Source organism: Capricornis sumatraensis, chromosome 9 (assembly GCF_032405125.1).
Source record: "Capricornis sumatraensis isolate serow.1 chromosome 9, serow.2, whole genome shotgun sequence".
Taxonomy (NCBI): domain Eukaryota; kingdom Metazoa; phylum Chordata; class Mammalia; order Artiodactyla; family Bovidae; genus Capricornis; species Capricornis sumatraensis.
This window is the reverse complement of record NC_091077.1, coordinates 15,561,584-15,588,699: the sequence shown is the minus strand read 5'-3', so window position 1 is coordinate 15,588,699 and position 27,116 is coordinate 15,561,584. Positions and strand designations below refer to the sequence as shown.

General features: G+C 53.0%; 1 protein-coding gene across 5 annotated transcripts; it reads left to right on the top strand.

The window, feature by feature from the left end:
- The first annotated feature begins 613 nt into the window (after positions 1 to 613).
- On the top strand, positions 614 to 27,116 carry KANK2 (KN motif and ankyrin repeat domains 2). 5 transcript variants are annotated; one of them, XR_011145361.1, is made up of 14 exons: positions 614 to 693; positions 2,305 to 2,519; positions 3,486 to 3,601; positions 4,080 to 5,291; positions 15,522 to 15,698; positions 15,796 to 15,898; positions 17,547 to 17,798; positions 18,438 to 18,525; positions 19,060 to 19,279; positions 20,299 to 20,441; positions 22,853 to 23,053; positions 23,135 to 23,224; positions 25,031 to 25,412; positions 26,208 to 27,116. XR_011145361.1 is itself a non-coding variant. In XM_068979410.1 (14 exons), the coding sequence occupies exons 3-13, from the start codon at positions 3,565 to 3,567 to the stop codon at positions 25,082 to 25,084; spliced, it is 2,577 nt and encodes an 858-aa protein (XP_068835511.1). In that variant the 5' UTR covers positions 614 to 693; positions 2,305 to 2,519; positions 3,486 to 3,564; the 3' UTR covers positions 25,085 to 25,102; positions 25,227 to 27,116. The 5 variants fall into 5 exon arrangements, 4 of the variants coding, with proteins under 4 accessions (XP_068835511.1, XP_068835513.1, XP_068835509.1 ...); XM_068979410.1 differs by having other exon boundaries at positions 25,031 to 25,102; positions 25,227 to 27,116; XM_068979412.1 differs by having other exon boundaries at positions 17,559 to 17,798; positions 25,031 to 27,116.

Sequence of the window (27,116 nt, the reverse complement as noted above, 5' to 3'; positions counted from 1 at the left end):
TTGTTGATGACGGACACTGAGAACTAGTTGGGTGCAACAGACAGCAGTGACAACCCATGCAAGTTCTTGCCCTTGTAGAGCTGACATTCTAGTGGGGAGGGCAACACAAATGACAATGTCATGTGTGTTCATGGGGAATAATAGTGACATTTGTTAAGCCCTTGCCCAGAGCCCAGATCTGTATAATTGCCACCCAGAAAGACACTGTCCCATCTATGGGCCTGGCTGCATGAGGGACAGCCTGCTTCATGGTTACAGAATCATCTCAACACCACTGTCAGGCAGGCAGCATTCTTATCCCGGTTTACAGATGGGGAAACTGAGGCAGCCAGTAGTTAGAGGCTTGGTGCTGTTGAAATTGGAAACCAAATCTGGCTGGCCGTGGAGCCCAGGCCTTGGCTGAGGTCTGCGGCCTCGCGCTGACCCACCCCTCCCTTCCCGCCCCGCGGTGGTCACGTCACTGTACCAGGCCTGCGCTGGGCGGCTGGGGGAGGGGTGACCTTCCGCAGTCACCAGCACCGCCGCCTCCCGCCCTCCAGGAGCTGGACCCCGGCCAGCCCCGCCCCCTCCCGCCCCCCGCAGCCGCCCAGCTGCAGCAGGCCGGGGAAGACAGCAGTAGGGGAACACTCCCAGGGACTGGAGGAGGGGACGAGGCCGGACACCCCCACGCGCGCACACACACCTGCCGTCCAGGTGCGATCGTGTCCCTTACCATCCCCCTCCATGTTGGCCCGGCCGCAGGCGACAGGGGGCGGGGCCTGCCCCGAGGGGGCGGGGTGGGGCGGGGCTACCGCCGAGGCTGGTCGGGCGGGCGGCGGCGGAGGGCGCACGGGCGGCGCGACGCTGGGACAGCGGCGGCCGGAGCGCGCGAGGCGAGTAGGACCCGAGTTGGGTTGGGGTTCAAGTCCGGTTCTGGGTTCGAGCGTGGTCCCCATCCCACCCCACCCCACCCCACTCTCAAGCCCGGGGCGCGATCTCTCCGGTCTCTACTAGCCGCTGCCTCCAGCTCCATCATCTATGCGCAAACTTTCCAGACTTGAGAGTGTCGCGGTCCCCGCGGCTCTGCTCGGTCCTTATCTTTGCTCCTGTCCTTGCTGGTCTCTCCCAACCCCATCCTCCATCCGTACCTCCCTATCCCTTCGCCCCATCACTGCCTCCCTGTTGCTCCTCTCCCCTGTCTCCATCCTTTCTGCCTCTGTCCCGTCCCCCTCCTCCCTCCGTTATCCTCCCTCGCCCTCCTCCGTAGCCGGGCCGGAGCCAGGCCCCAGGCGGCGGGAAGGCGGCCGGGCGTCCGGCCGGGCTGGGCCTCGGCCTAGCGGCTGGGCCGGCGTGGGGAGCTGCAGCTGTTTGCCATTAGCTGGGGACCCCGCAGGCCCCGCCCCCTCCCTGCACGGGGCGGGGTCCTCCTCGCCCCCGTCTTTGGGCCGTGGGTAGGAGCAGAAGACCCCAGAGACGGTCAGGCTGGCCTGGGGCGGGGGCTTTAGGGAGACCCCGTTGGACATTCGGGCCGCCTCCCTGGGACCCCGCGTTACTTCCCTGAGCCACCTACCTGTCTCCTCGTGCAGTGGCCTGTCTCCCTTTCCATGTCTCTCTGCCCTGTCTCGAGTACTCGCCATGCTCCAGGGAAGGTGAGCCACAGACACCCACCACCACTACTCTTTCCCCCACCATCTGCTTGCTCCGCCTTTAGCCAGTCACCGACCCACATGGAGCATGGTCACATGGCTTCAGCCCTCAGTTTCTGCCTGGAATAGGGGGATGTGGGTGGCTTGGCTGGCAGTGAGGGGAATCTACCAAGCTAAGGATTCAAATCCAGACCCAGCTATTTCCTCGGGCTAAGTGACCCTGGGCAAGTCACTGTGTATTTCTTTCTTTTTATTTTGGCAGCCCCGCATGGTATGTGGTATCTTAGTTCCCCGACCAGGGATCGAACCCATGCACCCTACATTGGAAGCATGGAGTTGTAACCATTGGATCGCCAGGGAAGTCCCCATTGTGTGTTTCTGTGTCCCAAAACACTTCATCTTACCCAAGACACCGTAATACACGGTGATAACTACCCCCCTGGTAGGGTTGTCATGATGATCAAAGGAGTTGCCTGGATGATAATTATAGTTATACTATTATTCACCCCACCCCCTTCACCTCCAGGGGTCTCCACAGGGGTACCGTTTCTGCTTCCTGCCTCTAGTCTCTCTCAGGTTCCCAGAAAATATTTTCAATCACTTCCCTGTTGTGCAGGGGGTGACCCTTCAGGCAGGTGGAAAGCCAGGTTTCCTACAATTGGATGACTGTGTGTTCCAGGCACTGAAAGAAGGAGAAGTGAGGACAGAGACGTAGAGAGACAGGAGAAGTGCAGAGAGACAGAGACGTGGAGAGACAGAGAGAGACGTGGAGAGAGACAAGCAAGAGGCTAAGCAAGGAGGACGTAAGACAAGACAAGCTCAAGCTCAGCTGCCCCTGAAGCTCCGGCCCTGCCTTCATGCCCAGCAGGTGCTCCACCTGGCCCATCCTCCCAGGTACCCACTGCCCTGGCACCACAGCCTGAAAAGGGTGGGGTGGGCCGGAACCTCTGCAGCAGGGTGGTTAGAGGTCAGACAGCAGAAAGGACTGGCCAAACTCGGTCAGAGTAGGGGACAGAAGTACCCGGGGACAGAAGTACCCTGGCCATCCTCCAGGTCTGGGGGTGCAGGTTAGTGAGAGGCCCTGATTGTCTTTCCCCTTTCCAGTCTCTGGTGCCCCCTCTCACTTCCTCCCCCCACCCCCGTGACTTCCGGGGCCTCCACCCGCCTTCTATCCTTGCTGCGCCCCCGAGCCCCCAGCCGGACACATCCTGGGGGGGCGGGGGGGTGAGCAGGAAGTTCTCGTGTAGCTCGGCAGCGAAACTGTTTATTTTTAGAGAAAATTGTTTCCATAAAGGGGAAAGGCTTTGCTCCTTGCTGCCTCCCCCCAACTTTCCCTACCAGCCCCCCGCCACTGCCCAGGCTGACCCAGCTCTGTTTGCAGGTCTCCTACCCTGAGCTCTGTTTCTCTTTGTGCCCCTGTGTCTCTGTCTCCGGCTGGCTGTCTCCCCATTAGTGCACCCATCTGCCCACCTAAGCCCCCATCTGTCCTGGTAACCAGTTCTTGCCTGGGCTGAGGGGAGGGGGCACAGGAAGGGTGACGGCTGTCGGACTTCAGCACCCCATCGCCCCCGCCCCTGGTGGGGGGCTTTGTGGAGGCGGGGCTGTGGGAACAGCTGGAGCCTGTCCAGGGGCTGGACAGATGTGCGGGCAGACCGTGAGGTTTGGTTTCTTTGTTCCAGGCTGTGGGCGCCCCCCCTCAACCCTTTCCACAGTCAGGACGGGTGTGTGCCTGTGAGAGGGTCCCACGCCCAGGGAAAGAGGGAAGTTGGGGGGGAAGGGAGAGTGGGGAGGGGTGGCCACCTCCCCCCCTGCAGACTCCTGACTCTGGGTGTCATCACACCCTCTTCACCCTCTTTCCAGGTAAACCTCAGCCGGTGCTGCAGGTGGTCTGACTCACAGTCCCCCCCAGAGACACCTGAGGAGCTCTGCAGGCAAGAGGATGGCCCAGGTCCTGCACGTGTCAGCCCCCTTCCCAGGTCAGGGGTCTCGTGGGGAAGAGGGCCCAGCCTTGGGGTTGGAGGTGGGGCGTGAGGGACACAGGCCAGGTCCTGTGTGGCCTGGAGGAGAGAAGGGGGCCTGACTTGAGTGGGGCTGAGGGTAGGACACAGCTCTATCCTGAGAGCCTGAATGGGGACAACTCGGTTCTGCCCTCGACAGTCTAATGGAAGAGACAGGGTTTTTCATGAAAGGAGGTTAGTCTGAGTTGGGAGACAGGGTCCTGACTCATTTGGGAGATTGGAAGCACAGCCCTGCCCTGGGAGGGTCCAAGGGGGACACAAGGCCTTGCCTTAGGCTGGGGAGATGGGGAGGGGCCTGAGGCTTACAGCTGAGCATTGAGCAGCCAGTGGCGTCCCATCCTTTGGGCCAATAAGCCATGACTCACCCAGGGGCATCAGTTTGCCCCCAGGAGGGGACCACAGTGTTCAGAGGTGCTGGCTTTTCTCCCTACCTCAGGGACCCCCAGCCCAGCCTCCCCGCCTGCCTTCCCCTCTAAAGAGCCTGAGGTCCCCTACTCGGTGGAGACGCCCTACGGCTACCGCCTAGACCTGGACTTTCTCAAGTACGTGGACGACATCGAGAAGGGCCACACGCTGCGGAGGGTGGCCGTGCAGCGCCGGCCCCGCCTGGGCTCCCTGCCCCGTGGGCCCGGCTCCTGGTGGACGTCCACCGAGTCTCTGTGCTCCAATGCCAGCGGGGACAGCCGCCACTCGGCCTACTCCTACTGCGGCCGTGGCTTCTACCCGCAGTACGGCGCCCTGGAGACACGCGGTGGCTTCAACCCGCGAGTGGAGCGCACGCTACTGGACGCCCGTCGCCGCCTGGAGGACCAGGCAGCCGCCCCTGCCGGTCTGGGCTCCCTGACCCCCAGCGCGGCCGGCTCGACGAGCTCACTGGTGGGCGTGGGGCTGCCACCCCCGACACCACGGGGATCGGGACTGTCCACGCCGGTGCCGCCCAGCGCCGGGCACCTGGCCCATGTGCGGGAGCAGATGGCGGGGGCCCTGCGGAAGCTGCGGCAACTGGAAGAGCAGGTGAAACTGATCCCCGTGCTCCAGGTGAAGCTGTCGGTGCTGCAGGAGGAGAAGCGACAACTCACAGTGCAGCTCAAGAGCCAAAAGTTCTTGGGCCACCCTGCAGGAGCCCGGGGCCGTGGTGAGCTCTGCCTGGACCTCCCTGAGGCCCCCGAGGACCCAGTGACGCTCGAGACCCGGAGCGTGGGCACCTGGGTCCGAGAGCGGGACTTGGGCATGCCCGATGGGGAGGCAGCCCTGGCCGCTAAGGTGGCTGTGCTGGAGACCCAGCTCAAGAAAGCACTCCAGGAGCTACAGGCAGCTCAAGCCCGGCAAGCTGACCTCCAGCCCCAGGCCTGGCCGCCGCCAGACAGCCCAGTCCGTGTGGACACTGTCCGGGTGGTGCAGGGGCCGAGGGACGTGGAGGTGGCGGCCAGCACGGCAGCGGGGGCCCCTGCTCAGCGGGCCCAGAGTCTGGAGCCCTACGGGGCAGGGCTGCGGGCCCTGGCGACGTCCAATGGGGCCGAGAGCCCCCCTGTGTTCCGCAGCCATGAGGTGATGGAGACAGTGTTCCCAGCGCCCGCTGCATCCACCAGCAACGTCCACCAGGTGAAGAAGATCAGTATCACAGAGCGCAGCTGTGATGGGGCAGCAGGTGAGCAGTAGCAGGTGGGGGCAGACGGTGGAGGGTCCCTCCTTTTCCTCTGAATGCTGGGGTCCAGCCCCAGCCCTGTCCTCCCAAAAGCAATCAGAACCTCAGTTTCTTCATCTGTGCAAAGGAGACACTTGTGCTGCTGACCCAGTCCCTCTAGAGACCATGTGAAGAAATTAAGTGTTTGAAGAATTAGGTGTGTGCTCATGTCTGGAGAATCCCAGGGACAGGGGAGCCTGGTGGGCTGCCGTCTGTGGGGTCGCACAGAGTCAGACATGACTGAAGCGACTTAGCAGCAGCAGCAGCAGAATGTCTAGAACGTTATAAATATGTAGAAAATAGGAGGTATTTGGGTGAAGGTCCCCAAAGCTGTCAGTTGCTGGGCAAAAAAAATTCTTCCCTGATTGGCAAAAACCAGTCTCAGGCCATGAAAAAGGAAATGTGTTGTTCATGTAACTTAGTGACAGCTTCAGGCATAGCTGGATCCAGGTGCTCAAATAGCCTCAGAATCTCTACCTCCCTCTTTCTCTTCCTCTGTGCATCCTGGAAGCTTCTCTCTCAGGCAGGCAGGGGTGATCACACCACTCCTGACATCTGTTGAGCCAGCTCATAAAGGGAAAGGGAGCCCCTCAATCCAGATAGCACCAGCAAAAATCCCAGGGGTGACCCTTCTTGGTTGGTTTGGGTCATTTGCTCCTCACTGAGCTAATCACTGAGTCTCTCGCTGCCCAGGCCCAGATCCTGGAGGTGGAGGAGCCCCACCCAAGTCCAGAGGGAGGAAGGGGATGCTCCCTGGAGGAACTGCTGAGTCCTCATGCTCGGAAAGGGGATGTGGGATATTCAGGATAGCAGCTGCCCCACCACTGCCGTCCTGAGGCCCCCGGGAGACTCTGCCAGAATGACTCATAATCCAGACAGCTGTTCTTTATCTAATACCAGTCTGGTGCTGACGGCTCTGTTAAGTGTTTCACCCACCGAGGAGGTTAAGACAGTGGGCTGTGTAGCAAGGTCACCTGGGTTTAAATTCTACTCCTTACTGTGTGATTTGAATGATCAGCTTCACTTCTCTGGGCCTCGGCTTCCCTGTCTGTGAAGTGGCCTTGTAGCGGTCCACACCTCTAGGATTCTTCTGAACTAGTGCATACATACAGTAAGCACTTAACCATCGTGTGTTGCTACTTCTGCTATTAGTTGTCATGTCACTAAATTGTGTCTGATTCTTTGCAACCCCATGAACTGTAGCCCGCTAGGCTCCTCTGTCCATGGGATTGTCCAGGCAAGAATACTGGAGTGGGTTGCCAGTCCCTTCTCCAGGGGATCTCTCTGACCCAATCTCCGCATGGCAGGCAGATTCTTTACCATCTGAGACACCAGGGAAGCCCAGAATACTGAAGCAGGTTGCTGTTTCCTACTCCAGGGGATCTTCCTGATCCAGGGATTGAACCCATGTTCTTTTGTGTCTCCTGCATGGGCAGGCGGATTCTCTACCACTGTGCCATGTGGGAAGGCCCCCTACTAATGGTTTTCAGGTCAATTCTTGTCATAACTGGGGAAACTGAGGTTTGCGGAGAAGCTTCACATATCCTTTGTCAAACATCCAGGATCTGAGACCAGGCTGTTGTGAACCTATAGCATGCCTCAAAGATTCAGCCCATTTCTTCGTCTAAGTCTCAAATAATATCAGGTGGCCAGAGCCCTGCAGAGGCACCAGAGGGTACAAGCTGGAGGGCGGGGTCCCAGCTGTGTTTTCTTGCTTCCTCATGTTCTTCCTGGCCAGCTCTGGACTCCACCCCTGTGATCTGTGTCTATCCCAAACACCCAGCCCTGCGACCCTGGCCCCCAGCCAGAAACCCCACCCAGCCCAGCCTCCGGATCTCTTAAGAGGCAACCTCCATTCCAGACGTGCCTCCCAGCACAGCCACAGGGCCTCCTGCCTGCAGGACACACAGACCTAGCCATGTCCCCACGTTGTGCAAGCGGTCACCCCCGAGAAGTTCTTCCTTGAGTCTCACTTAACTCCCTCTTGCTGCAGCCAGCCCCAGTCTCTGCCTCGCTTAGGCAGAACTGGCGTGTGCTAATTCATTTCATTGCCTTCTCATCCAGGGAATATTTACTGAGTGCCTGCCATGTGCTAGATTTTTCTAGGCACTGGGGACACAGCAGTGAACAAGACAGACGAAAAGCCCCTGCAATAAACAAACAGCCCACCAGAAACAAGTGAAGAAAAATCACTTTAATAAAACAGGGATGTGGGATGGGTGGTGGTTGGATGGCGTGGAGGCCCGTGTTCAAATTCTGGTTTCCCTGCTCCCTAGCTCCGTGCTCTTTAACCTCTGTTAAACCTGCTTAACCTCTCTGTGCCACATTTGCAGGGTCGGGGTGGGGTAGGGTGATGGTACTGACCACCCAATGGCACCAGATCAGTGTGAGCTGAAATACATTGGTTGGTGCTGAGTGTTCAAGATGGTATCAGGCACTGGTGGGTGCTCAGGGGTTAGCTGTTGGCTCTTTGAGCCAAGATGTGAGAGAAAAGAAACACCTGGGTGGTTTCTTGACAAATGTTTTGTTTTTCGGTTTTTTGGCTGCACTGCATGGCATGTGGGATCTTAGTTCCCCACCCAGGGATTGAACTCATGCCCCCTGCAGCAGAAGCACAGGGTCTTAACCGCTGGACTGCCAGGGAAATCTTTGACAAATGTTTAGACCACTTAGGTCGGTCATGCATAGGTCAATAAGGAGGCTGGGAGGAGTCCAGCCTTTCTGCCACCTAGAATTTGCTTGCTGCAGTGAAGGGCAGGAAGGGTGAGAGGCAGCCGTCGCCTCAGGCTCGCAAAGGTGGATGAGACAGGCAGAGGCCCAGAGACCACTGTAAACTCTCATTCATCCCTCACCTTTCAAAGGCACCACAGAGAGATTCCTGGGAGAACGGGTAGCCAGGCACGTGCATCCGTGGGGTCTCTCCAAGGCTTTGAAATTTCCTGTTATTGTTTGAAACACAGTCCTATGAATGCAATTCATATTCTTTGTGGAAGGTTTGGAAAGTACAGAAGACTCTGTAAAGTGAAAGTCGCTCAGTTGTGTCGGACTCTTTGCGACCCCATGAACTATACAGTCCATGGAATTCTCCAGGCCAGAATACTGGAGTGGGTAGCCTTTCCCTTCTCCAGGGAATCTTCCCAACCAGAGATCAAACCCAGGTCTCTCACACTGCAGGCGGATTCTTTATCAGCTGAGCCACAAGGGAAGCCCAATAATCCTGGAGTGGGTAGGCTATCCCTTCTCGAGTGGATCTTCCCGACCCAGGAATCGAGCCAGGGTCTACTGCATTGCAGGCAGACTCTTTACCAACTGAGGCAGGAGACTCTAGAGCACTAAATAAGAGCTCCATAAACCCACCACTGCCTAGACACAGCTGCTATGGATACTTCTTGTTTCCTTCCGATTTTTTTTTCTCATGAAGAAAATAATATGTATTTTTGGAGTCTGGCAACATGTACTGATGGAATTTGTTGTGTTGCCTTATTTTCTAAGTAAAGGCATTTAGGCAGCCCACTGCAAAGGGCTGCATTATGTGATGTCCTTTTTGTATCTTAATTCATTGACATCCCCAGTACCGCTTGGAAGCGGGTGGTGTTTCTATCTCTGTTTTACAGATGTGGAAACTGAGGCACTGAGTGGTAAAGGAATTTGTCCATAGTTTTCCAAGCCAGGATTTAAATCCTCTGATTTCTTTGATTTAACATTATCGCAGGGACATTTCATCGTGTTATTAAAAATTTGTAGGGGAATTCCTTGGCAGTTCAGTGGTTAGGGCTCCAAGCTTTCACGGTCAAGGGTGCGGGGTTCAATCCCTGGTCAGAAAACTAAGATCCTGGAAGCTGCAAGGTGTGGCCAAAAAAAAAAAAAAAACAACTATTGGAACATGCTGTTTATCTTTTAACACCTGGATGACTCTTTACTGTCAAAAAGAAAGAAGTGTTAGCTTCGTCCGACTCGTTGCAACCCCGTGGACTATAGCCCACCAGGCTCCTCTGTCCATGGAATTATCTAGGCAAGAATACTTGAGTGGGTTGCCGTTCCCTTCTCCAGGGGATCTTCCCGACCCAGGGATCGAACACAGGTCTCCCGCACTGCAGGCAGATTCTTTACCAGCCTCATTGAGCTACGCATGGCACCTCTCTTGTTTGACTTTAATTCTTTTTTCACCTTTGTCTTCCACCCTCAGTGTTGAGGACTGATAAATATTTTCAGCTTTGTGGGGCATCTGATATCTGTCGCAATGACTTGACTCACTTCTGCTCAGTTCTTTTTTCCCCCAGCTTTACTGAGGTATTTTAATATACAAAAATCTGCACATTAAAAAAAATTTATTTTGTATTGGTATATAGCTGATTAACAATTTTGTGATAGTTTGAGGTGGACAGCAAAGGGACTCAGCCATACATATGCATGTATCCATTCTCCCCTAAACTCGCTTTCCAGGCAGGCTGCCAAACAACACTGAGCAGAGTTCCATGTGCTATACAGTGTATCCTTGCTGGTTATCCATTTTAAATATAGTAGTATGTACATGTCCATCCCAAACTCCCTAACTATCCCTCCCCTCATCCTTCCCCCTGCCTCCCTGGCAACCGTAAATTCATTCTCTAAGTCTGTGAGTCTCTTTCATAATTTGCACATTTTTAATGTATACCTTTTGATGAGTTTAATGTCTCAGCTCAACCTTTGTAGCATGTAAGCAGCATAGCCAATACATCAATGAACTAATGTGGCTATATACCAATAAAACGTAATGTGTGGACACTGAAATTTCAATTTCCTGTAATTTTCACGTGTCCCAAAGAGACTCCTCCTTTCAGTTTTTTCCCAACCATTTAAAAATGTAAAAACTGTGCCCACAGGCGGTGATTCAGCACCCCCTGCTCTGTCACACACCCCTACCCCATTGTAATATCATTCCTTGCAACCCACCTTCCAGAAGTTTATTTAGATATTTGAGTATTCTTGAAAAATATGCCCTAGGCATGTTTAATTTCCTAAAATGGTATTGTGCTTTAGGAAAAAAAAAAAAAATCTGTTTCTTATTTTTTCCTCGCTACACTCTATTTTGGAACTCTCCACCCTGATCTGGTGGTTTGTCACTTCTAATGACTGCATAGATTTCTGCTGTAGGTATGTGCTACACTTTCTTAGATGACCCCCTCCTCGGTGGACACCTGGGTTACTTCCAGCTCCTGGCTGCTTTGAATAGTACTGGCTCCGTCCTTACATGTCCTGTCCTGTGGGGTTGCTGGGTTACAGGAAAGGCACAACTTCACTCCAGATTTTGTCTGATTCTCTCTGGAAAGTTCTCTCTGGCCACACTCCCACCAACCATGGCTGGGTCTGAAGTGTCCATTTCTCTACATCCGCGGTAACGTAGTTTATTTATCTTTCTAATTTTTTGCTCGTTTGATGCAGTTGTCCAAGGTGGTATCTCCTTGTTTTAAATAGCATTCCTTTGATTGCTGGTGAGGTTGAGCATCACCATATAATGTTTCACGACTCTCCTGAGTGAATCACTTAGTCGTAGCCTCTATTTTTCTCCTTTGGGGCAATTTTGAGATGTTTCTGGCATTTTCCAGAATAGGGGTTTGTGAACTGTAGCCTGCAGGGCCATATGAAGCCTGGTACCTGTTTTCATACAGCCCATGGGCTCAGAGTGGTTTCTGTGTTTTTGAATGGTTGAACCATGTGAAAAGAGTAATATTGTGTGATATGAGCACAATTATATGAAATTCAAATTTATTAGAACACAGCCAGGCCCATTCATTTATGTACCGTCTCGGGTTGCTTTTGTACTGTTTACAACAGACCTTATGACCCACAATATTTATTATCTGGCCCAGGACAGGAAAATTTTGTTAACGTCTATTCTAAAAGATAATTCTTTGCCTGTTTTTGGCATTATGACTATCTTTCCACAGCCTTTATTCTTCTGTCAATTAAATTTAAGAGGTTTGTTTTTTTTTTTAAACAAAATAGTTTTAACCAAGAGTTTTTTAACTCTTAATGTTGATGTCGTTAAACTCATCGCAGATTTCTTTTCTTAATTTTTAATTCTTTCCACTTTATCTTGGTGATTGACATATAAATTATGTTAGTTGACTGTGCTGTGCTCAGTTGCTCAGTCAGTCATGCCCAACTCTGCAACCCCCATGGACTGTAGCCTACCAGGCTCCTCTGTCCATGGCACTCCCAAGGCAAGAATACTGGAGTGGGTTGCCATTTCCTATTTATTATATATTATTATAAGTAATACTATTCATATTATTGAGGGTATACACATTGATGATTACTATATATATGTGTGTGTGTGTGTGACAATATATACATATATATATGTATGTATATATTACAAAAATGATTACCACAGTAGGTTTAACATCCATCACATCACAGTTATACTTTTTTTTCTGTGATGAGAACTTTTAAGACCTGATCTCACAGCCGTTTTCGAATATATGCCAGAGATTTGTGGGTTCAGTTCCAGACCTCCCCAATAAAGCGAGTCCCACAGTTTTTGGTTTCCAAGGGCATATGAAAGTTGTGTCTGCACTGTAGTGTAGCCTATTAAGTGTGCAATAGAATTATGTCTAAAAAGACAGTGTACATACCTTAATTTTTAAAATATTTTATTGCTAAAAAGTGGTAACCATCAGCTGAGCCTTCAGCAGGTCATAATCTTTTTGCAATGGTAACATCAAAGATCACTGATCACAGGTCACCATAAAAAGTATAATAATGATGAAAAAGCTTGGAATATTCTGAGAATTACCAAAATGTGACACAGAGACACAAAGGGACCAAATGCTGTTGGAAAAATGGTACCCATAGGCTTGCTCCATGCAGGGTTGCTATTGGGCTTCCCAGGTGGCTCAGTGGGAAAAGAATCCCCCAGCTAGTGCAGGAGGCTCAGGTTCAGTCCCTGATCTGGGAAGATCCCCTGGAGAAGGAAGTGACCACCTACTTCAGTACTCTTGCCTAGGAAATCCCTGGACAGAGGAGCCTGGTGGGCTATAGTCCATGGGGTTGCCAAGAGTCGGACATGACTGAGTGACTGAGCGCAAGCACTTCTGTTTCACCCCCAGTTCTCTCACCTGGGGTCTGTGCTGAGCCCTCTTTCCTCACCTCCTTTGGCCTGTTTCTTCCCGCCACCATGCCCTGCTGATTTCATTATTGTGGCTTTGGGAATACGTGTTACTCTCTCCTAAGCCTGTCCATTTTAGCTGGCCAGGGAGGGGCCAGCTGGCCATGGACTTGTGTTCTTCCATATAAATTTCCATATAAATTTTGGTTACAGTTCACTCCATCTCCCAGTAGGATAACAATAATAACTATCATCAGTTCTGTTACTGTTACTTTAGTATTGCAGTGTCTGACCTTGAACTTCTCATGACTGGAAGGAGCCATCCCAGCTTTTGAGGGGCAGAGCCTGCTCTTCCATGGGGCAGAAAGGGCCATAGCACTGCTCTGATTCACTCTTTTTTTTTCTCCCCACTTTTGAAAATTTTGGGGTAAACAACATATAACATAAAACTTACTCTCTTAACCATTTCTCGGTGGCAATAAGCACATTGCTGTGCAACCAGCCTTACCATCCCTGTCCAGAACTTTTATTTTATTTTACGGGTTTATTTGCCTGTGCCGAGCCTTCATTGCTGCGAGGGTTCTCTCTAGTTGCGGTGCTTGGGCTTCTCACTGTGGTGGCTTCTCTTGTTGCGGAGCACAGGCTGTAGGGTGAGCGGGCTTCAGTGATTGTGGCACGTGGGCTCCGTAGTTGCAGCCTGTGGGCTCTAGAGCGAAGGCTCAGTAGTTAGTCGGGCTTAGTTGCCCTGAGGCACGTGGGATCTCCCTGGACCAGGGATCTAACCCGCGTCTCCTGCATTGGCAGGCACATTCTTCACCACTGAGCCTCTAGGGAAGCCTCCCAGAACTTTTCCGTCTTCCCAAATTGAATCTCTGTCCCCTTTAAACGCTTACTCCCCACCCTTCTCCCCCAGCCCCTGGCACCTGCCATCCTGCTTTCTGTCTCTCTGGATCTGACTCTTCTATGGACCTCGTGTAAGTGGAGTCATGCACATCGTGCTCTGTGACTGGCTTCTTTCCCTGAGCATAATGTTAGTGTTAGTCTCTCAGTCGTGTCTGGCTCTTTGCAACCTCATGGACTGTAGCCCTCCAGGCTCCTCTTGTCCATGGAATTCTCCAGGCAAGAATACTGGAATGAGTTGCCATTTCCTTCTCCAGGAGATCTTCCCAACCCAGGGATCAAACCCAGGTCTCCTGCATTGCAAGCGGATTCTTTACCATTACGTCTGAGCCACCAGGGAAGCCCGGAGCATAATGTTACTTTACCCGAATTTAACAGACCTCCCAGGTGTTTCCAGCAGGAAGCCTGGCTTTGGGTGACAGTGATACTTTCCACTGTTTCTTGTTACTTTCCACTTGACCACGTAGTGCTTTTGTTTGTCCGATGTGAATTTATTGACAAGATTAAAAAAAAAAAATCAGATTCCCGTAAAAACCTGGCATTTGCTCTCGGTTCCCCGCGGGAGTTGGAGCTCCTGACTCTGGAATCCGCCTGGCCCGACCCCGCCCTGGGCTGGGGCGCTGTCGGAAGCTTTTATGGCCAATGTCTCATCCGTTCGACGTGCTCTGCTTTTGTCGAGTGTTTACTCCCTGTTCCTAGCTCAAGTTGAGTGTTGCTCGTGGACTTGAGGGAGTAGTTGCTGCGGTTGTCAAAAAAAGTTAAAGGGAATTAAAATGAATTGGTCTGCAGACCCCGTGGTCAGTGGCAGGAAGGGTACATGCTGGGAAAGTGGGGACGTGGGAGCCACACGTGGCCTGGGATGGGGGGTCCTCAGTGGGTTCTGAGGCCCGGGCAGCCACTCAGGGTCTCAGGACTTTTGTTCCTGGCTCCAGGCTAGTGATCCGGGGCTAGAGCTCTCTGCCAACTCCACCCCTGTTTTTGCAGTGGGCACCCTCAGGATCCTGAGTTCTACAATGTCACTTTTGTTCTCAGACCAACTTGGGCGTTTTTTTCTTCCCTAATTATGATAAAATTAGGAACTATTAGGATATAACATATGGTTTCCCTGGTGGCTCCAATGGTAAATAATTTGCCTGCGATGTGGGAGACCCAAGTTTGATTCCTAGGTTGGGAAGATCCTCTGCAGAAGGGAATAGCTACCCACTCCAGTATTCTTGCCTGGAGGACTACAGTCCACGGGGTCGAAAAGAGTCAGACATGACTGAGCGACTAACACACACACAGAACATAAAAGGTTTCATTTTAAACATGTCTGAGTGTCCATTTCACACTGTTATGCAACTGTCCCCACCGTCCACCCGAGAACATTTTCATTGACCCAGAGTGAAACCCGCCTGGGTGGGGTTTTAACTTTCTAATAGCCCTTATTTTTCTTTTCTTTTTCTGGCCACCCCCTGTGGCTACCCTTATTGCTTCTTTATCCTGATTATTAAAATGTTTAAAGAAGCAGAAAGCCAGATACAAAATGTTATCTACAGCACAACGCTATAGATATTTATAATATTGAAATAATATTATAAATTATAAACTAATTTATAATAGTGAAATAGTATTATAAAGTGATAATAGTAAGTCTTAGCAAAAGGTAGCTGACAGTTCTCTTGACTTAACAAATGTTCTTCATGCTCTTGTGCACGTGTTGTTTTAAGCCCTCTCTCACGCTACTGTCTTTACTGTGTATGGCGTCATGATGTAGGACATGTCCTGTCTGAGACACAGAGAGGTTAGTGACCTGCCTGAGGTTACACAGCTCTTTTGCGGGAGATTTGAAGTCCTGACCGTGACCACTATTTTCAGCTGTAGTTTCCAGACAACACTCAGTATGATGTCAGAGGGGAGGTCACAAGCCAGGATTACAGGGGTCATGTGATCTTCCCCGACCCTGACCGGCTGTGAGGCAGGCGGCAAACCAGAACTGGAATGGATCCTGCCACTTCTTTGCAGGGTGACCTTAGGCCACCCTCAGGGTCTCCGCTTCCTCATCTGTAACAATCCAGCTTCCACACGGGAAGTTTTGATGAAGTAATGCAAGAATTAGCCCTTGGAGCACCTGGCCCAGCGTAAGGGACAAGAGGCAGCTGTTATTACTGTTCTTGTTTTGCTGTTGTTACCTGCAGTAAACTCCTCTTCTCCCGCCCCTGCAGGTCACCCACAGGCTCCTGCAGAATCGTCCTTATCACCTCCTGAGTCTGAGGGGGCCACCCAGGCGCAGCCAGAGAAGAACACAGGCCAGGTGCCTACCCATGACGACACCACCGTCAAGGAGCCCATCAGGCAAGCAGCCTGTCAGGAATCGGAGTCTGAGGAGGCTGGGGGTGCAGGTAAGTGGGAGCGGCTGCGCAGAGGGCCAGCCGCCAGAAGCCCAGGCATGGGGTCTGGCTTCGGGAGACTCTCACGACACCACCCCTCCCCCTCCAGGAGGGGCCCGGGCAGGCGTGCGGTCCATCATGAAGCAGAAAGAGGAGCCCACAGACCCAGAGGCCCACCGGAGGAGCCTGCAGTTCGTGGGGGTCAACGGCAGGTGAGAGATCCTGGGCTGAGCCCCTCACTTTAATTCATTCATTCAACCAAAGTACAGGAGACAGATGAGGAAACTGAGGCACGGGGAGGCCTGGTGGACTGGCTCCAGTCAGTCCAGTGCTGAGCTGGTACTGTGACCACTACATCACACTGCCCCATGGGAGGCGCTGGGCTCGGCTGTGTGCCCCATGGAGCTCCTGGTCCACTGTGACCTGGGGCAGTGATGGGCGGTCCCAACCCAGCGTGGCTGGAGCAATGATGGGGATGCTCAGGCAGTGAGGGGGGCCTGGCGGAGGCAGAGATGGCCCTGGGGAGAGTCACCGACAGAGAGGAACACGTGTGCTGCAGGACAGCAGACCCTTGCAAGGCGCAGAGTGCGGGGTGGGAGGTCTCCTGGTGGAGGACACATCCTGGATAAACGCTCCGAGGCAAGAGGAAGCCATGACGTGAAAAGTAGGAGAGGACTTCCTGGGCGGTCCAGTGGTTAAGACTTCACCTTCCTATGCAGGGGATGCAGCTTCCAACCCCAGTTGGGCATCTAAAATCCTTCTTGCCTCACAGCCAAAAAACCAAAACATAAACAATATTGTAACAAACTCAATAAAGACTTTAAAAATGGTCTGCATCCAAAAAAAAAATCTTAAAAAAGAAGAAAAAAAAGTGGGAGGCCTGGGGAGCAGAAAGAGTTGGGGGCCTTGAATGCCAGGCACAGAAGCTTAGACTCTGTCAAGAGATAGCAAAAAGCATGAGGGTCCTATGTGCAGTAGGGCGAGGGTCTGAATCAGTATAACACCTGTGTAAGGAGCAAAGTGGGTTTCCCTGGTGGCTCAGATGGTTAAAAATCTGCCTGCAGTGTGGGACGGAGAAGGCAATGGCACCCCACTCCAGTACTCTTGCCTGGCAGATCCCATGGACGGAGGAGCCTGGTAGGCTGCCGTCCATGAGGTCGCGAAGAGTCGGACATGACTGAGCGACTTCACTTTCACGTTTCACTTTCATGCATTGGAGAAGGAAATAGCAACCCACTCCAGTCTTCTTGCCTAGAGAATCCCAGGGGCGGCAGAGCCTGGTGGGCTGCCGTCTCTGGGGTCGCACAGAGTCGGACATGACTGAAGCGACTTAGCAGCAGCAGCAATGTGAGAGACCCGGGTTCGATCAGTGGATCAGGAGGATCTGCTGGAGAAGGGAATGGCAACCCACTTCAGCATTCTTGCCTAGAGAATTCCATGGACAAAGGAGCCTGGTGGGCTACAGCCCATGGGGTCGCAAGAGTCAGATACAACTGAATGACTAACACGCTTTCTAGCATAAGGAGCCAAGTGTAAGAGGTACTGAAGTGTAGAAGGGGAAAGCAGTGCCCCTCCCTGACCCCCCAAACATGATCACCGTCACAGGCTGAAGTGTAGAAGGGAAAAGCAGTGCCCCTCCCTGACCCCCCAAACATGATCACCGTCACAGGCTGAAGTGTAGAAGGGAAAAGCAGTGCCCCTCCCTGACCCCCCAAACATGATCACCATCACAGGCAGTGTTTGTTGAGCACTTATTGCATCCCTGGAGCCCTATCAACTTCATAGTGCCACCATCCCCATTTAATGGATGGGGAAACTGAGGCCCAGAGAGGTTAAGTGCCCCTCCCCTACCACCTACAGTGTCTCCCCCAGGTATGAGTCCTCCTCTGAGGACTCCAGTACCGCAGAGAACTTCTCGGACAATGAGAGCACAGAGAACGAGGCCCCAGAGCCAGAGGAGAGGGTTCCAAGTGTGGCCGAAGCCCCCCTGCTCAGGCCCAAGGAGACGACGAAGGCCAAGACGAGCCGGGAGGAGTCTCAACTGTCCCAGGAGTCTCTGCACACGCCCACAGCTGAGGGGGCATCAGGATCAAGTGCAAAAGATGAGATCCGGTCAGTTTTCTGGATGGGAGGGCTTCAGGCAGGGCCTGGGTTCAGAGAAGGTGACCTCTGCCTCAGATCCCACCGTTCAAGCCCTTTAAGGGGAAACTCCCATCAGTTATGTACACCTGAGTCTGAATTAGTGAACCCACGCTTTCTCTTTCTGGGCATCTGAAGATCTGGTGGCTTTGATAAAAGGCCTGAGGGGGGCAATTTGGGCTGTTGGGGTTAGGGTTTAAGGGGCAGGCTAAGTCTAATCTTAAGTCACCCACCTTCTTTGGGACATTTTGACCCACCTGTCCATCCTGTGTATGTCTCCTATGTCTCCCCTTGATGAAAAATCCATCCTCAGAAAAAGATTTCCATATGCCGCTGGCTATTTGGAATAAAGTTTGACCCATGTGTCCATTTTCTCTTGGGGTCTGTGTGTTCCCCATGTCTCCCCCTTGGGGTGCCGTGTAAAAGTTTCTGAGAAGGAGGGGGTCTGAGATTCCACCATTCAGGGGGGCCCTGGCAGGACTGGGTGAGGGCCACGGGGCAGAGTGTTGAGACCCTCTGTGAGCACCCCAGTTGGACGTGGTGGGTGGAGGACACCCAGGAAGCTGAGGCGAGTACTCCTAAGATAAACTCCCCTTCGTCTGTCCTTGGCAGGATGGAGCTGAGTCCTGACCTCATCTCAGCCTGCCTAGCCCTGGAGAAGTACCTGGAGAACCCCAAAGCTCTCACCGAGCGGGAGCTGGTACAGTGGGGCCCTGGGCCTGAAGGGGGGGCTCTCCTTCCCCTCCACCCCCATCCTGGCTTCTCCTTGTCCACAGTGTCTCTCTGTGCTTTGGATCATGGGCACCCCAGGATCCTAGTTGGGAGCTGGTGGGCGAGGGGCTCTGAGACTTGAGTCGTGGTCTTTGGAGAGGCGCCAGGGAGGAGGGAGGGCCAAGGACGGTCACCTGCCAGCAAAGCTAGCCTTGGTTCCTGTTCCTTCCCTGGCTTGAGGAAGGGGAGTATTTCCGGCTGCTGTACTTCTTCTGATGGGTGTGCACACTTGACCTTGAAGATCCCATCCAGGGTGGAGACGCTCACACCTTCCTCTGGGGACATACCTAGGACCACGGGGTCTATACTTCCCTTTAGGGCAGGGGACACTACACTTTTCTTCAGGGGGGGCTCACCTAGGGTGGGGCACCCACACGTCCCCTCTGGTTCAGGGTGGGCTTCATCTGGCCTGGTGTGGGCTGCTGTGGCCCTCACGCCCCTCTTCTCCCTGGCCCGCGTCCAGAAAGTGGCCTACACCACGGTGCTGCAGGAGTGGCTGCGCCTGGCCTGCCGCAGTGATGCCCACCCGGAGCTCGTGCGGCGCCACCTGGTCACCTTCCGGGCCATGTCTGCGCGGTTGCTAGACTACGTGGTCAACATCGCTGACAGCAATGGCAACACAGCGCTGCACTACTCCGTGTCCCATGCCAACTTCCCTGTGGTGCGGCAGCTGCTGGACAGCGGTGAGCCCCGGGGATGGGGGCAGGGGGCCCCCGGGGGGAGCCGGCAGGCTGCCACCCGGTCTGATGTTCTGATGAGGGAGATGCTGCCCTCCTGGTCTGATGGGGGAGGGTGCCCTCCCAGTCTGATGGAGGAGACATTGCTTCCCAGTCTGGTGGAGGAGATGCCACCCTCATAGTCTAATGGAAGAGACACTGCCTTCCCAGTCTGATGGGGGAGATCTCACCCTCCCAGTCTGGTGAGGAAGATACTGCCCTCCCAGTCTGATCAGGGAGACGCCGCCCTCCCAGTCTGATGGGGGAGACGCCGCCCTCCCAGTCTGATGGAGACGCCGCCCTCCCAGTCTGATGGGGGAGACACCACCCTCCCACGCTGGTGAGGGGATAGAACCCCTACCTGTGGCCCCGGTGTACTGGAAAAGGCAGCCATGGTCTTATGGAAAACACGTGGCCCTTCCACCACCCCAGTGACCCCTGTATGACAAAGGTGACACCCCCGGAACCCTAATCTGAGGAAAGGGTGTGGCTTCCCATCTGGGGCTCAGAGACAAGTCGTGGTCCACAATTAGACGTGAAGAAATTAGACGTGACTCTCCACTAGTCAGTCTGATGGAGGAGGCAGAGCCCGCAGTCTAATGGAGGAGACATAGGCCAGACGGAAGGATGACTAGGGGGCCTTTCAGATTAATGGGGATACAGAAATCCTACTTTCAGCCCTAAATGTGGGAGCCCAGTCTGATGGAAGAGTCACAGATTTCATTGTTAGGAGCCCCTCCCGTAGTAGAGCTGGGGACCCAGGGGCAGAATGGGGTTGTCTGTCTAAGAAAAAGAAGGAATGAGTCCACACCTAGACTAATGGAGGAGACATGATGCCCGATGCTCATTATGGTAGTGAACAAGGCTTCCAGTCTGATGGCAGAGACGAGGCCTGGTCCTCAGGGCCCCTCCCCCAGCCTTGAGGCAGACCCAGCCAGCATCACGGGGGTCTGAGACCCGATCTCTTCCTGGCCCCCTCCCGGCAGGTGTCTGCCAGGTGGACAAGCAGAACCGTGCCGGCTACAGCCCCATCATGCTCACCGCCCTGGCCACCCTGAAGACCCAGGATGACATCCAGACCATCCTACAGCTCTTCCGGCTTGGAGACGTCAATGCCAAAGCCAGCCAGGTATAGCCCTCGGTGCCGGCAACCTGGACAGCCCTTCCCACTTATGACGTCCTAACCCTGCTCCAAGCCCAAGGCGAGAACCCCCACTCCACAGGCAGAGAAACTGAGGCACAGAGAAGTATTCATTTCCTCGAGGAAATGAATTCAACTAGAGGAGGGAGACTTGAACCTGGGGGTCTAGCTCCAGAGCCCCATTCTTTTTTAAAAGAAATTATTTATTTGGCTGTGCCAGATCTTAATTGCCATGTATGGAATCTAGTTCCCTGACCAGGAATCAAACCTGGGCCGCCCTACTTCGGGAGCTTGGAGTCTTAACTACTGGATGACCAGGAAGTCCCAGACCCTGCTTGCTTTTTTACTGATTTATTTTTAATTAAAAGAATTGTACTTGTAGTTTAGGGTTTGGTTTTTTTTAATGGAATATAATTGATTTATAATGTGTTATTTCTGGTGTAGAGCAAAGTGATTCAGTTGTATATATACATATATATAGATTATTTTTCATTATAAGTTATTACAAGGTGTTGAATATAGTTCCCTGTGCTATGCAGTAGGACCATGTTGTTTATTTTATATACAGCAGTGTGTATCTGTTACTCTCAAGCCTCTAATTTCTCTCTCCTTCCCCACCTTTTCCCCTTTGGTAACCATAAGGTTTTTTTTTTTTTACTATGTCTGTGAGTCTGTTTCTGTTTTGTAACTAAGTTTATTTGTATCACTTTTTTAGATCCCACACACATATGTGATATCATATGATAGCTGGCCTTGTCTGATTTACTTTGCTTAGTGTGACCGTCTCTAGGTCTATCCATGTTGCGGCGAACGGCATTATTCCGTTGTTTCTTATGGTTGAGCAGGATTCCATTGCACCACATTGTGCCACACCTTCTTGGTCTCTTCATCCGCCGATGCTTTCACGTCTTGCCTGTTGTAAAAGTGCTGCGATGAGCGCTGGGGTACAAGGATCTTTCTGAATTAGGGTTTTCACCTTTTCCGGGTATATGTCCAGGTGGTTTACTTTTTTAAAAATTGAGGCAAAATGCACATATGATGAACTCTTTTAAGATGACCAGTTCAGTTCAGCCGCTCAGTCATGTCCAACTCTTTGCGACCCCATGAATCACAGCCCGCCAGGCCTCCCTGTCCATCACCAACTCCTGGAGTTCACCCAAACCCATGTCCATCAAGTCGGTGATGCCATCCAGCCGTCTCATCTTCTGTCGTCCCCTTCTCCTCCTGCCCCCAATCCCTCCCAGCATCAGGGTCTTTTCCAATGAGTCAGCTCTTCGCGTGACCGGTAGCATTTAGCATAGCTGCAGTACTGTGCAACCTCTACCACTGTCTGCCTCCAGAACACCTTTACCCTCTGATAGGAGACCTGGCACCTGCAGCTGTCACTTCACTCCCATCTTCCCTCCCCCAGCCCCTAGCCCCCTCAGTCTGCTTTCTGTCTCTGCGGATTTGCCTGTTAGGGATATATTATATAAATGGAATCATGTAGTATTGTGTCTAGCTCTTGACACAGAGCATAATTTCTTTCTTTATTTGGCTTTGCCTGGTCTTAGTTGTGGCATGTGGGATCCAGTTCCCTGACCTGGATGGAACCTAGGCTCCCTGCATTGGGAGCTGGGAGTCTTAGGCACCAGACCACCAAGGAAGTCCCTAGACATTGGTTTTTATTGAGATTTAACCTCGTAGCTCAGTCAGTAAAGAATCTGCCTGCAATGCAGGGGACCTGGGTTCAATCCCTGGGTCAGGAAGATCCCCTGGAGAAGGAAATGGCAACCCACTCCAGTATGCTTGCCTGGAGAATTCCATGGACAGAGAAGCCTGGCAGGCTACAGTCCATGGGGTTGCAAGAGTCAGACACGACTTAGCCACTAAACTACCACCAACTGGTAGACAGAAAAGCATACACAACACATTCTACTTACGTTTGTACCTGTCTTAGCTCAACACATTCTACTTACGTTTGTACCTGTCACTTAGGAATCTGATTTAAGTGGGCACACGGATGGATAGCATCACCGACTCAATGGACGTGAACTTGGGCAAACTCTGGGAGATAGTAAAGGACAGGGAGGCCTGGCGTGCTGCAGTCCATGGGATTGCAGAGTCAGATATGACTTAGCAGCTAAACTCCAGCAACAACAAGGGATGGGGAAACACAGAGCATGTGCCCGAGGAGGAGACATTTAAGCTGAAACCTGAAGGATGGGAAGGAACCAGCCGGAAGAAAAGGAATCAGCAAGTACAAAGGCCCAGTGGTAGGATTATTCGAAATACAGGAGGCCCATGATTGGAGGTGCAGTTAGCATCAGAGTACTCAGGAACCATGGAAGGTTCTAGAGCAGGGGTGTCACCCTCTGGGGCCTGCATGATCCATAAGCCTGTTCCTTTGCCCTATCCAGGCGGGGCAGACAGCCCTGATGCTGGCGGTCAGCCACGGGAGGGTGGACGTGGTCAAAGCCCTGCTCGCCTGCGAGGCGGACGTCAACATCCAAGATGACGACGGTTCCACGGCCCTCATGTGTGCCTGCGAGCACGGCCACAAGGAGATCACTGCACTGCTGCTGGCCGTGCCCAGCTGTGACATTTCCATCACCGACCGTGTGAGTCCCCACCCCGGTGCACCCGGGGGTAGGGGGGTGCACAGTGCAGAGGGCATCAGCATAGCAACCGATGCTTTGCAGGACGGGAGCACGGCTCTGATGGTGGCCCTGGACGCGGGACACAGTGAAATTGCGTCCATGCTGTACTCCCGCATGAACATCAAGTGCTCGGTGAGTCTCAGCCCTAGCTGGGAAGGGGGTGGGGGCTCCGAGGGGGGATGGCATACAGGGACCACGCCGAGGGCTGCAGCTGTTTGTTGAACCTTCATGGAGCCCCCATGAGGAAACAAGTTAGAAGAACTAAGACTGTGCAGCTATGGTTGGTGATCACAGGATTCAAACCAGATCTGTCTGGTTCCAAATCGTGTTCTTCATGACCATGTGAAGGACTTTGGCATTCACTCAACGTGTGTCATTGTATTCAAGGCCTTGAGAAGTTTCACTGTAAAGAAGCCTAACTGTGTCTTACTGGGGAATTTCTCTGATTTGACCCTAGAAATCTGGGTTTAAAAAAAAAAATCATGCCCATTAGCAAAATGCTCTTCTGGAAGCCTAACAGGAGGATAACATTGATGTTCGCTGTGTCCTGAGTGCTTGATGGAGGAGACAAGCCCTTCTAGTCTGATGGCGTGTGTGTGTGCTCAGTCGTGTCCGACTCTTTGCGACCCCATGGACTGTAGCCCACCAGGCTTCTCTGTCCGTGGGATTTCCCAGGCAAGAATACCAGAGCGGGTTACATTTCCTCCTCCAGGGGATCTTCCCAACCCAGGGATCAAACCCACGTCTCCTTCACTGGCAGGCGGATTCTTCACCACTGAGCCACCTGGGAAGTGCCTGGTAGTCTAATGGACTGTATACCAAATGCCTCCCGAGCGGGGTTTCCAGAACCCTCCACAAGAACCCTGTTCAGCTGCATAATGTACTGTTACTGTGGGGAAGCTGAGACTTAGAAGGTTCCATTCTTGGTCCAAAGCCTCACAGACAGGAAAGGGCAGAGACCTTAGGGTGTGAATCCAGACTTCGGACTGGAACCTGTCTGCCCGCTCCTCCTCACCCCTGTCTCCCACTTGCCCTGGCCTCCCTGAGGCATGAGTGGGGCCAGGTTCCAGGGTGGCTAGGTAGGTGTTTACCACAGCAATTTCCCCAAGTAGTCCAGGAGAGAGAAGTTTGCTGAGACATAAGCCATCTGGCTCCTGCTAGGCTTGCAGGTTCTTTTCTGAGGCTCCGAGTCTTCCCAGCGTCACTGCTTTGGGTCTTAGGTGCTCAGGGGATCCCCTTGGGATCAGCTCTGGGCCTCCATGTCCACAGTGGGAGATGGGGGTGATGGGGCTGGGTGGCGTCCTGCTGTCTGACATGTGGTCCTGCTCCCAAGGGCTCCACAGGGCTGGAGCCCGATCCTCCATCACTGTCCTCTCGGGCCACTGCCTCGGCATGCTTCTCTGGCTCACACCCCCTCTGCCGCCTCCACTGTCCTCTGCAAAGTGGCCAGAGGTCACTGTGAGCACCTGAGTCAGGGTACAGCCCTCCTCTGCTCACAGCCCTCTGTGCCTCCCACCCCGCTTGGAGTGGGGTCACCCTCAGAGCCCACCTCCCCCCACTCTTACCTCCCCCTTCCTTGCTCACTCTGCTCCAGCCACACTGGCCTGATTGCCGCTCCTGCCTCAGGGCCTTTGCACTTGCTGTTTCCTCTGCCCGGAACACCCTGCCCCTTGGGTGCCCCCCCAACGTCCTTCAGACGTCACCCTGCCAGACCACCTGCTGCCCACTGTCACTGCCACCTAAGCACTCAGGAAGAACCCTCCACTGCATTCATCTGTGAGCTTCTGTGAAGCTGTCTCCCCAGCAGCGTCACCTCCTTGAGGCCAAGGGACCACAGCCTGTTGTTCACTCACCATAGGACCAGGGCCAGCCAGCAAAGCCGCCACTTCAGACCCCCCAGGGGACGCCAAACTAAGGGAATTCTGCCTCTCATTTCAGTTTGCCCCCATGTCAGATGACGAGAGTCCCGCGTCATCCTCTGCAGAGGAGTAGCTGTGAGAAGAGCCCAAGGTGCCACTCCTGGGGACCAGGCAGCCCAGAAAGAACTGTCCCTCGTCTCCTCCCTTGCCAGCTCCAACTCGATCCACCAAGGTCCCAGTATCAAAGGCAATTGGGGTTTTCCTCTGCTTCCCAGGGGGAGACCCCAACAGCGTGGAGACTTCAGCTGAAAGCGGGTTTTTTCCCAGTACCCCGGTTCAAAGCAGCCGCAGCACACACTGGAGCTAAACTCATATGTAAATCGGCGCCAGTGGCTGGCTCTGAGGCGTGGGTTTGTGAGGAACGCTGAGAACAATCAACTGGCAATTACAGATGGAGGAGGGTAAGAGGGAAAAATATTGTATTTCTGAATCACAGTTGGAGGGGGAAAGGGGGAAAAAAATCACTTACTTACTTGTTGCCAAATTTGAAAGTCACTGGAATCGTATATTTTCACTTTAAGCCTAAATGTTGTTACGCACGGATCGCATCATCTAGAGTGGCCTGACACCCAGTCCCCCTACATTTAATTGTCTGGTATATAATTGAGTTTTCTCCACTGCCCCCTGCCCAGACGACTTTCTTGGTGGCATTCTCTCGTGGTCTCTTCACAAAGCAGATTCTGTCTTTGTCACCCGGGGTGGGAGGTTTAATTGTTTCTTCTGCCTTCTGTTTCTTCCTGCTGGGAGCAGCCCAGCCACCCGCCCCCGCCCCATTCAGGTGTGGGGCTCGGGAGCCAGCAGCCGAGGGGTGCGAGTTGAGCCTTTCTTGTGATTCCCCAGAATCTCCTCCATGCAGGGGGGCCCTGGCAAATATTCATTTTCCTAGAAAATCCTTTAGACCTGGACATGTAGGAGATGAATCCGGTCCCCAGAGGGGTGCCTACATCCCTAGGCTTAGAACCCCAGTGACAAGGCCATCCTTCTCCGCAGACTCCAGAATGTCTCTCCTCTAAGGAAGGAAAACAGGGCATGAGTCTGTTGGCAAGCACAGGCCCCGTTCCAAAAATCCCATGTGTGCTCGATTCGAAGTTGGCTGCCCCCGAGGGCTCCCAGTGCAAACTTAAAAAGACAGAGCTTTGCCGAAAACCAAACAAGGGCCAGCTGGTTGTCTTTTTTTTTTTCCAAACAACCTACAGGCTTTCCGGAGCCGCCTGGAACACAGCCTGCTGGAAACGGGGCTCTCCCAACACACGCAGTTTCCTGCATGGCCTGTTTTGTCTCAGAATCTCAACATAGTTTTCTTTCCCATTCCTTCCTTTTGTGACCAAAAAAGAAAGAGAAAAGGAAACAGGGAGGGGAGGAGGGAGACAGGTTCTAAGCCTTGAAAAGTACCTTGTGACCGGGGAGTAAGATCCCTTAGTCTTTAGACGTCCTGCCCTCTCTTGTCCAGTTCTCAGTGTAGCCACCAGGGTGGGCGCTAAAACCCCAGCAAGACGGGTCAAGCCCTCGGCACTACACGCGTTCATTCGCCAAAGCCAAGTGCTGGCTTCTCTCCTAGAAAAGTATGTTTCCTGGCCTGATGGAGTCTGCTCACTTTGATTATGATGGAAGGGATAGTACCTAAGACAAGAGAGCTTGGATGGTCAAAGGAGAGAGACACTCCCATTTGTGTGTGTATGTGTTGTGTGTAAATGAAAAGGACAGGAAACCCAAGCTGACTGGGGATGACCACTGTCAGGAGGCCGCAGCTTTGGGCAGCTTTGAGAAGCGGTACAAGAGTTGTGTGTCTGTGTGTCCGGCCCTGGAGCTGTGGCTGTGTTTATTTTAAGCTTCTAGAAGCAGCTCATTGATCACCGCGCCCTGCCCCCCTGCCCCCCCACCGTGAGTCCATATTTATCCCTGTGTGTTCCCTTCTTCCCTGCCCTTACCCCTTGGGCTTGGCGTGGTAGGTTACAGGGGGTTCTGTGTCTGACCCTGCTCTCTTCTCACATGTATTCAAGACTTCACTTTCTGACCATGGTACGTCCGTAAAGACAGTATTACACTTAAATGAAGTATTCCTTTTTGTAATCATTTTTTAGAAGGTAAAGGAATTTAATAAAGCT

Bases quoted from the DNA above. Each gene is read 5' to 3' on its own strand.
- KANK2 (XM_068979410.1), top strand. From the start codon at position 3,565: ATGGCCCAGGTCCTGCACGTGTCAGCCCCCTTCCCAG. The intron at 3,602-4,079 runs GTCAGGGGTCTC...TCCCTACCTCAG, and splicing joins CGTGTCAGCCCCCTTCCCAG to GGACCCCCAGCCCAGCCTCC. The intron at 20,442-22,852 runs GTATAGCCCTCG...TGCCCTATCCAG, and splicing joins TCAATGCCAAAGCCAGCCAG to GCGGGGCAGACAGCCCTGAT.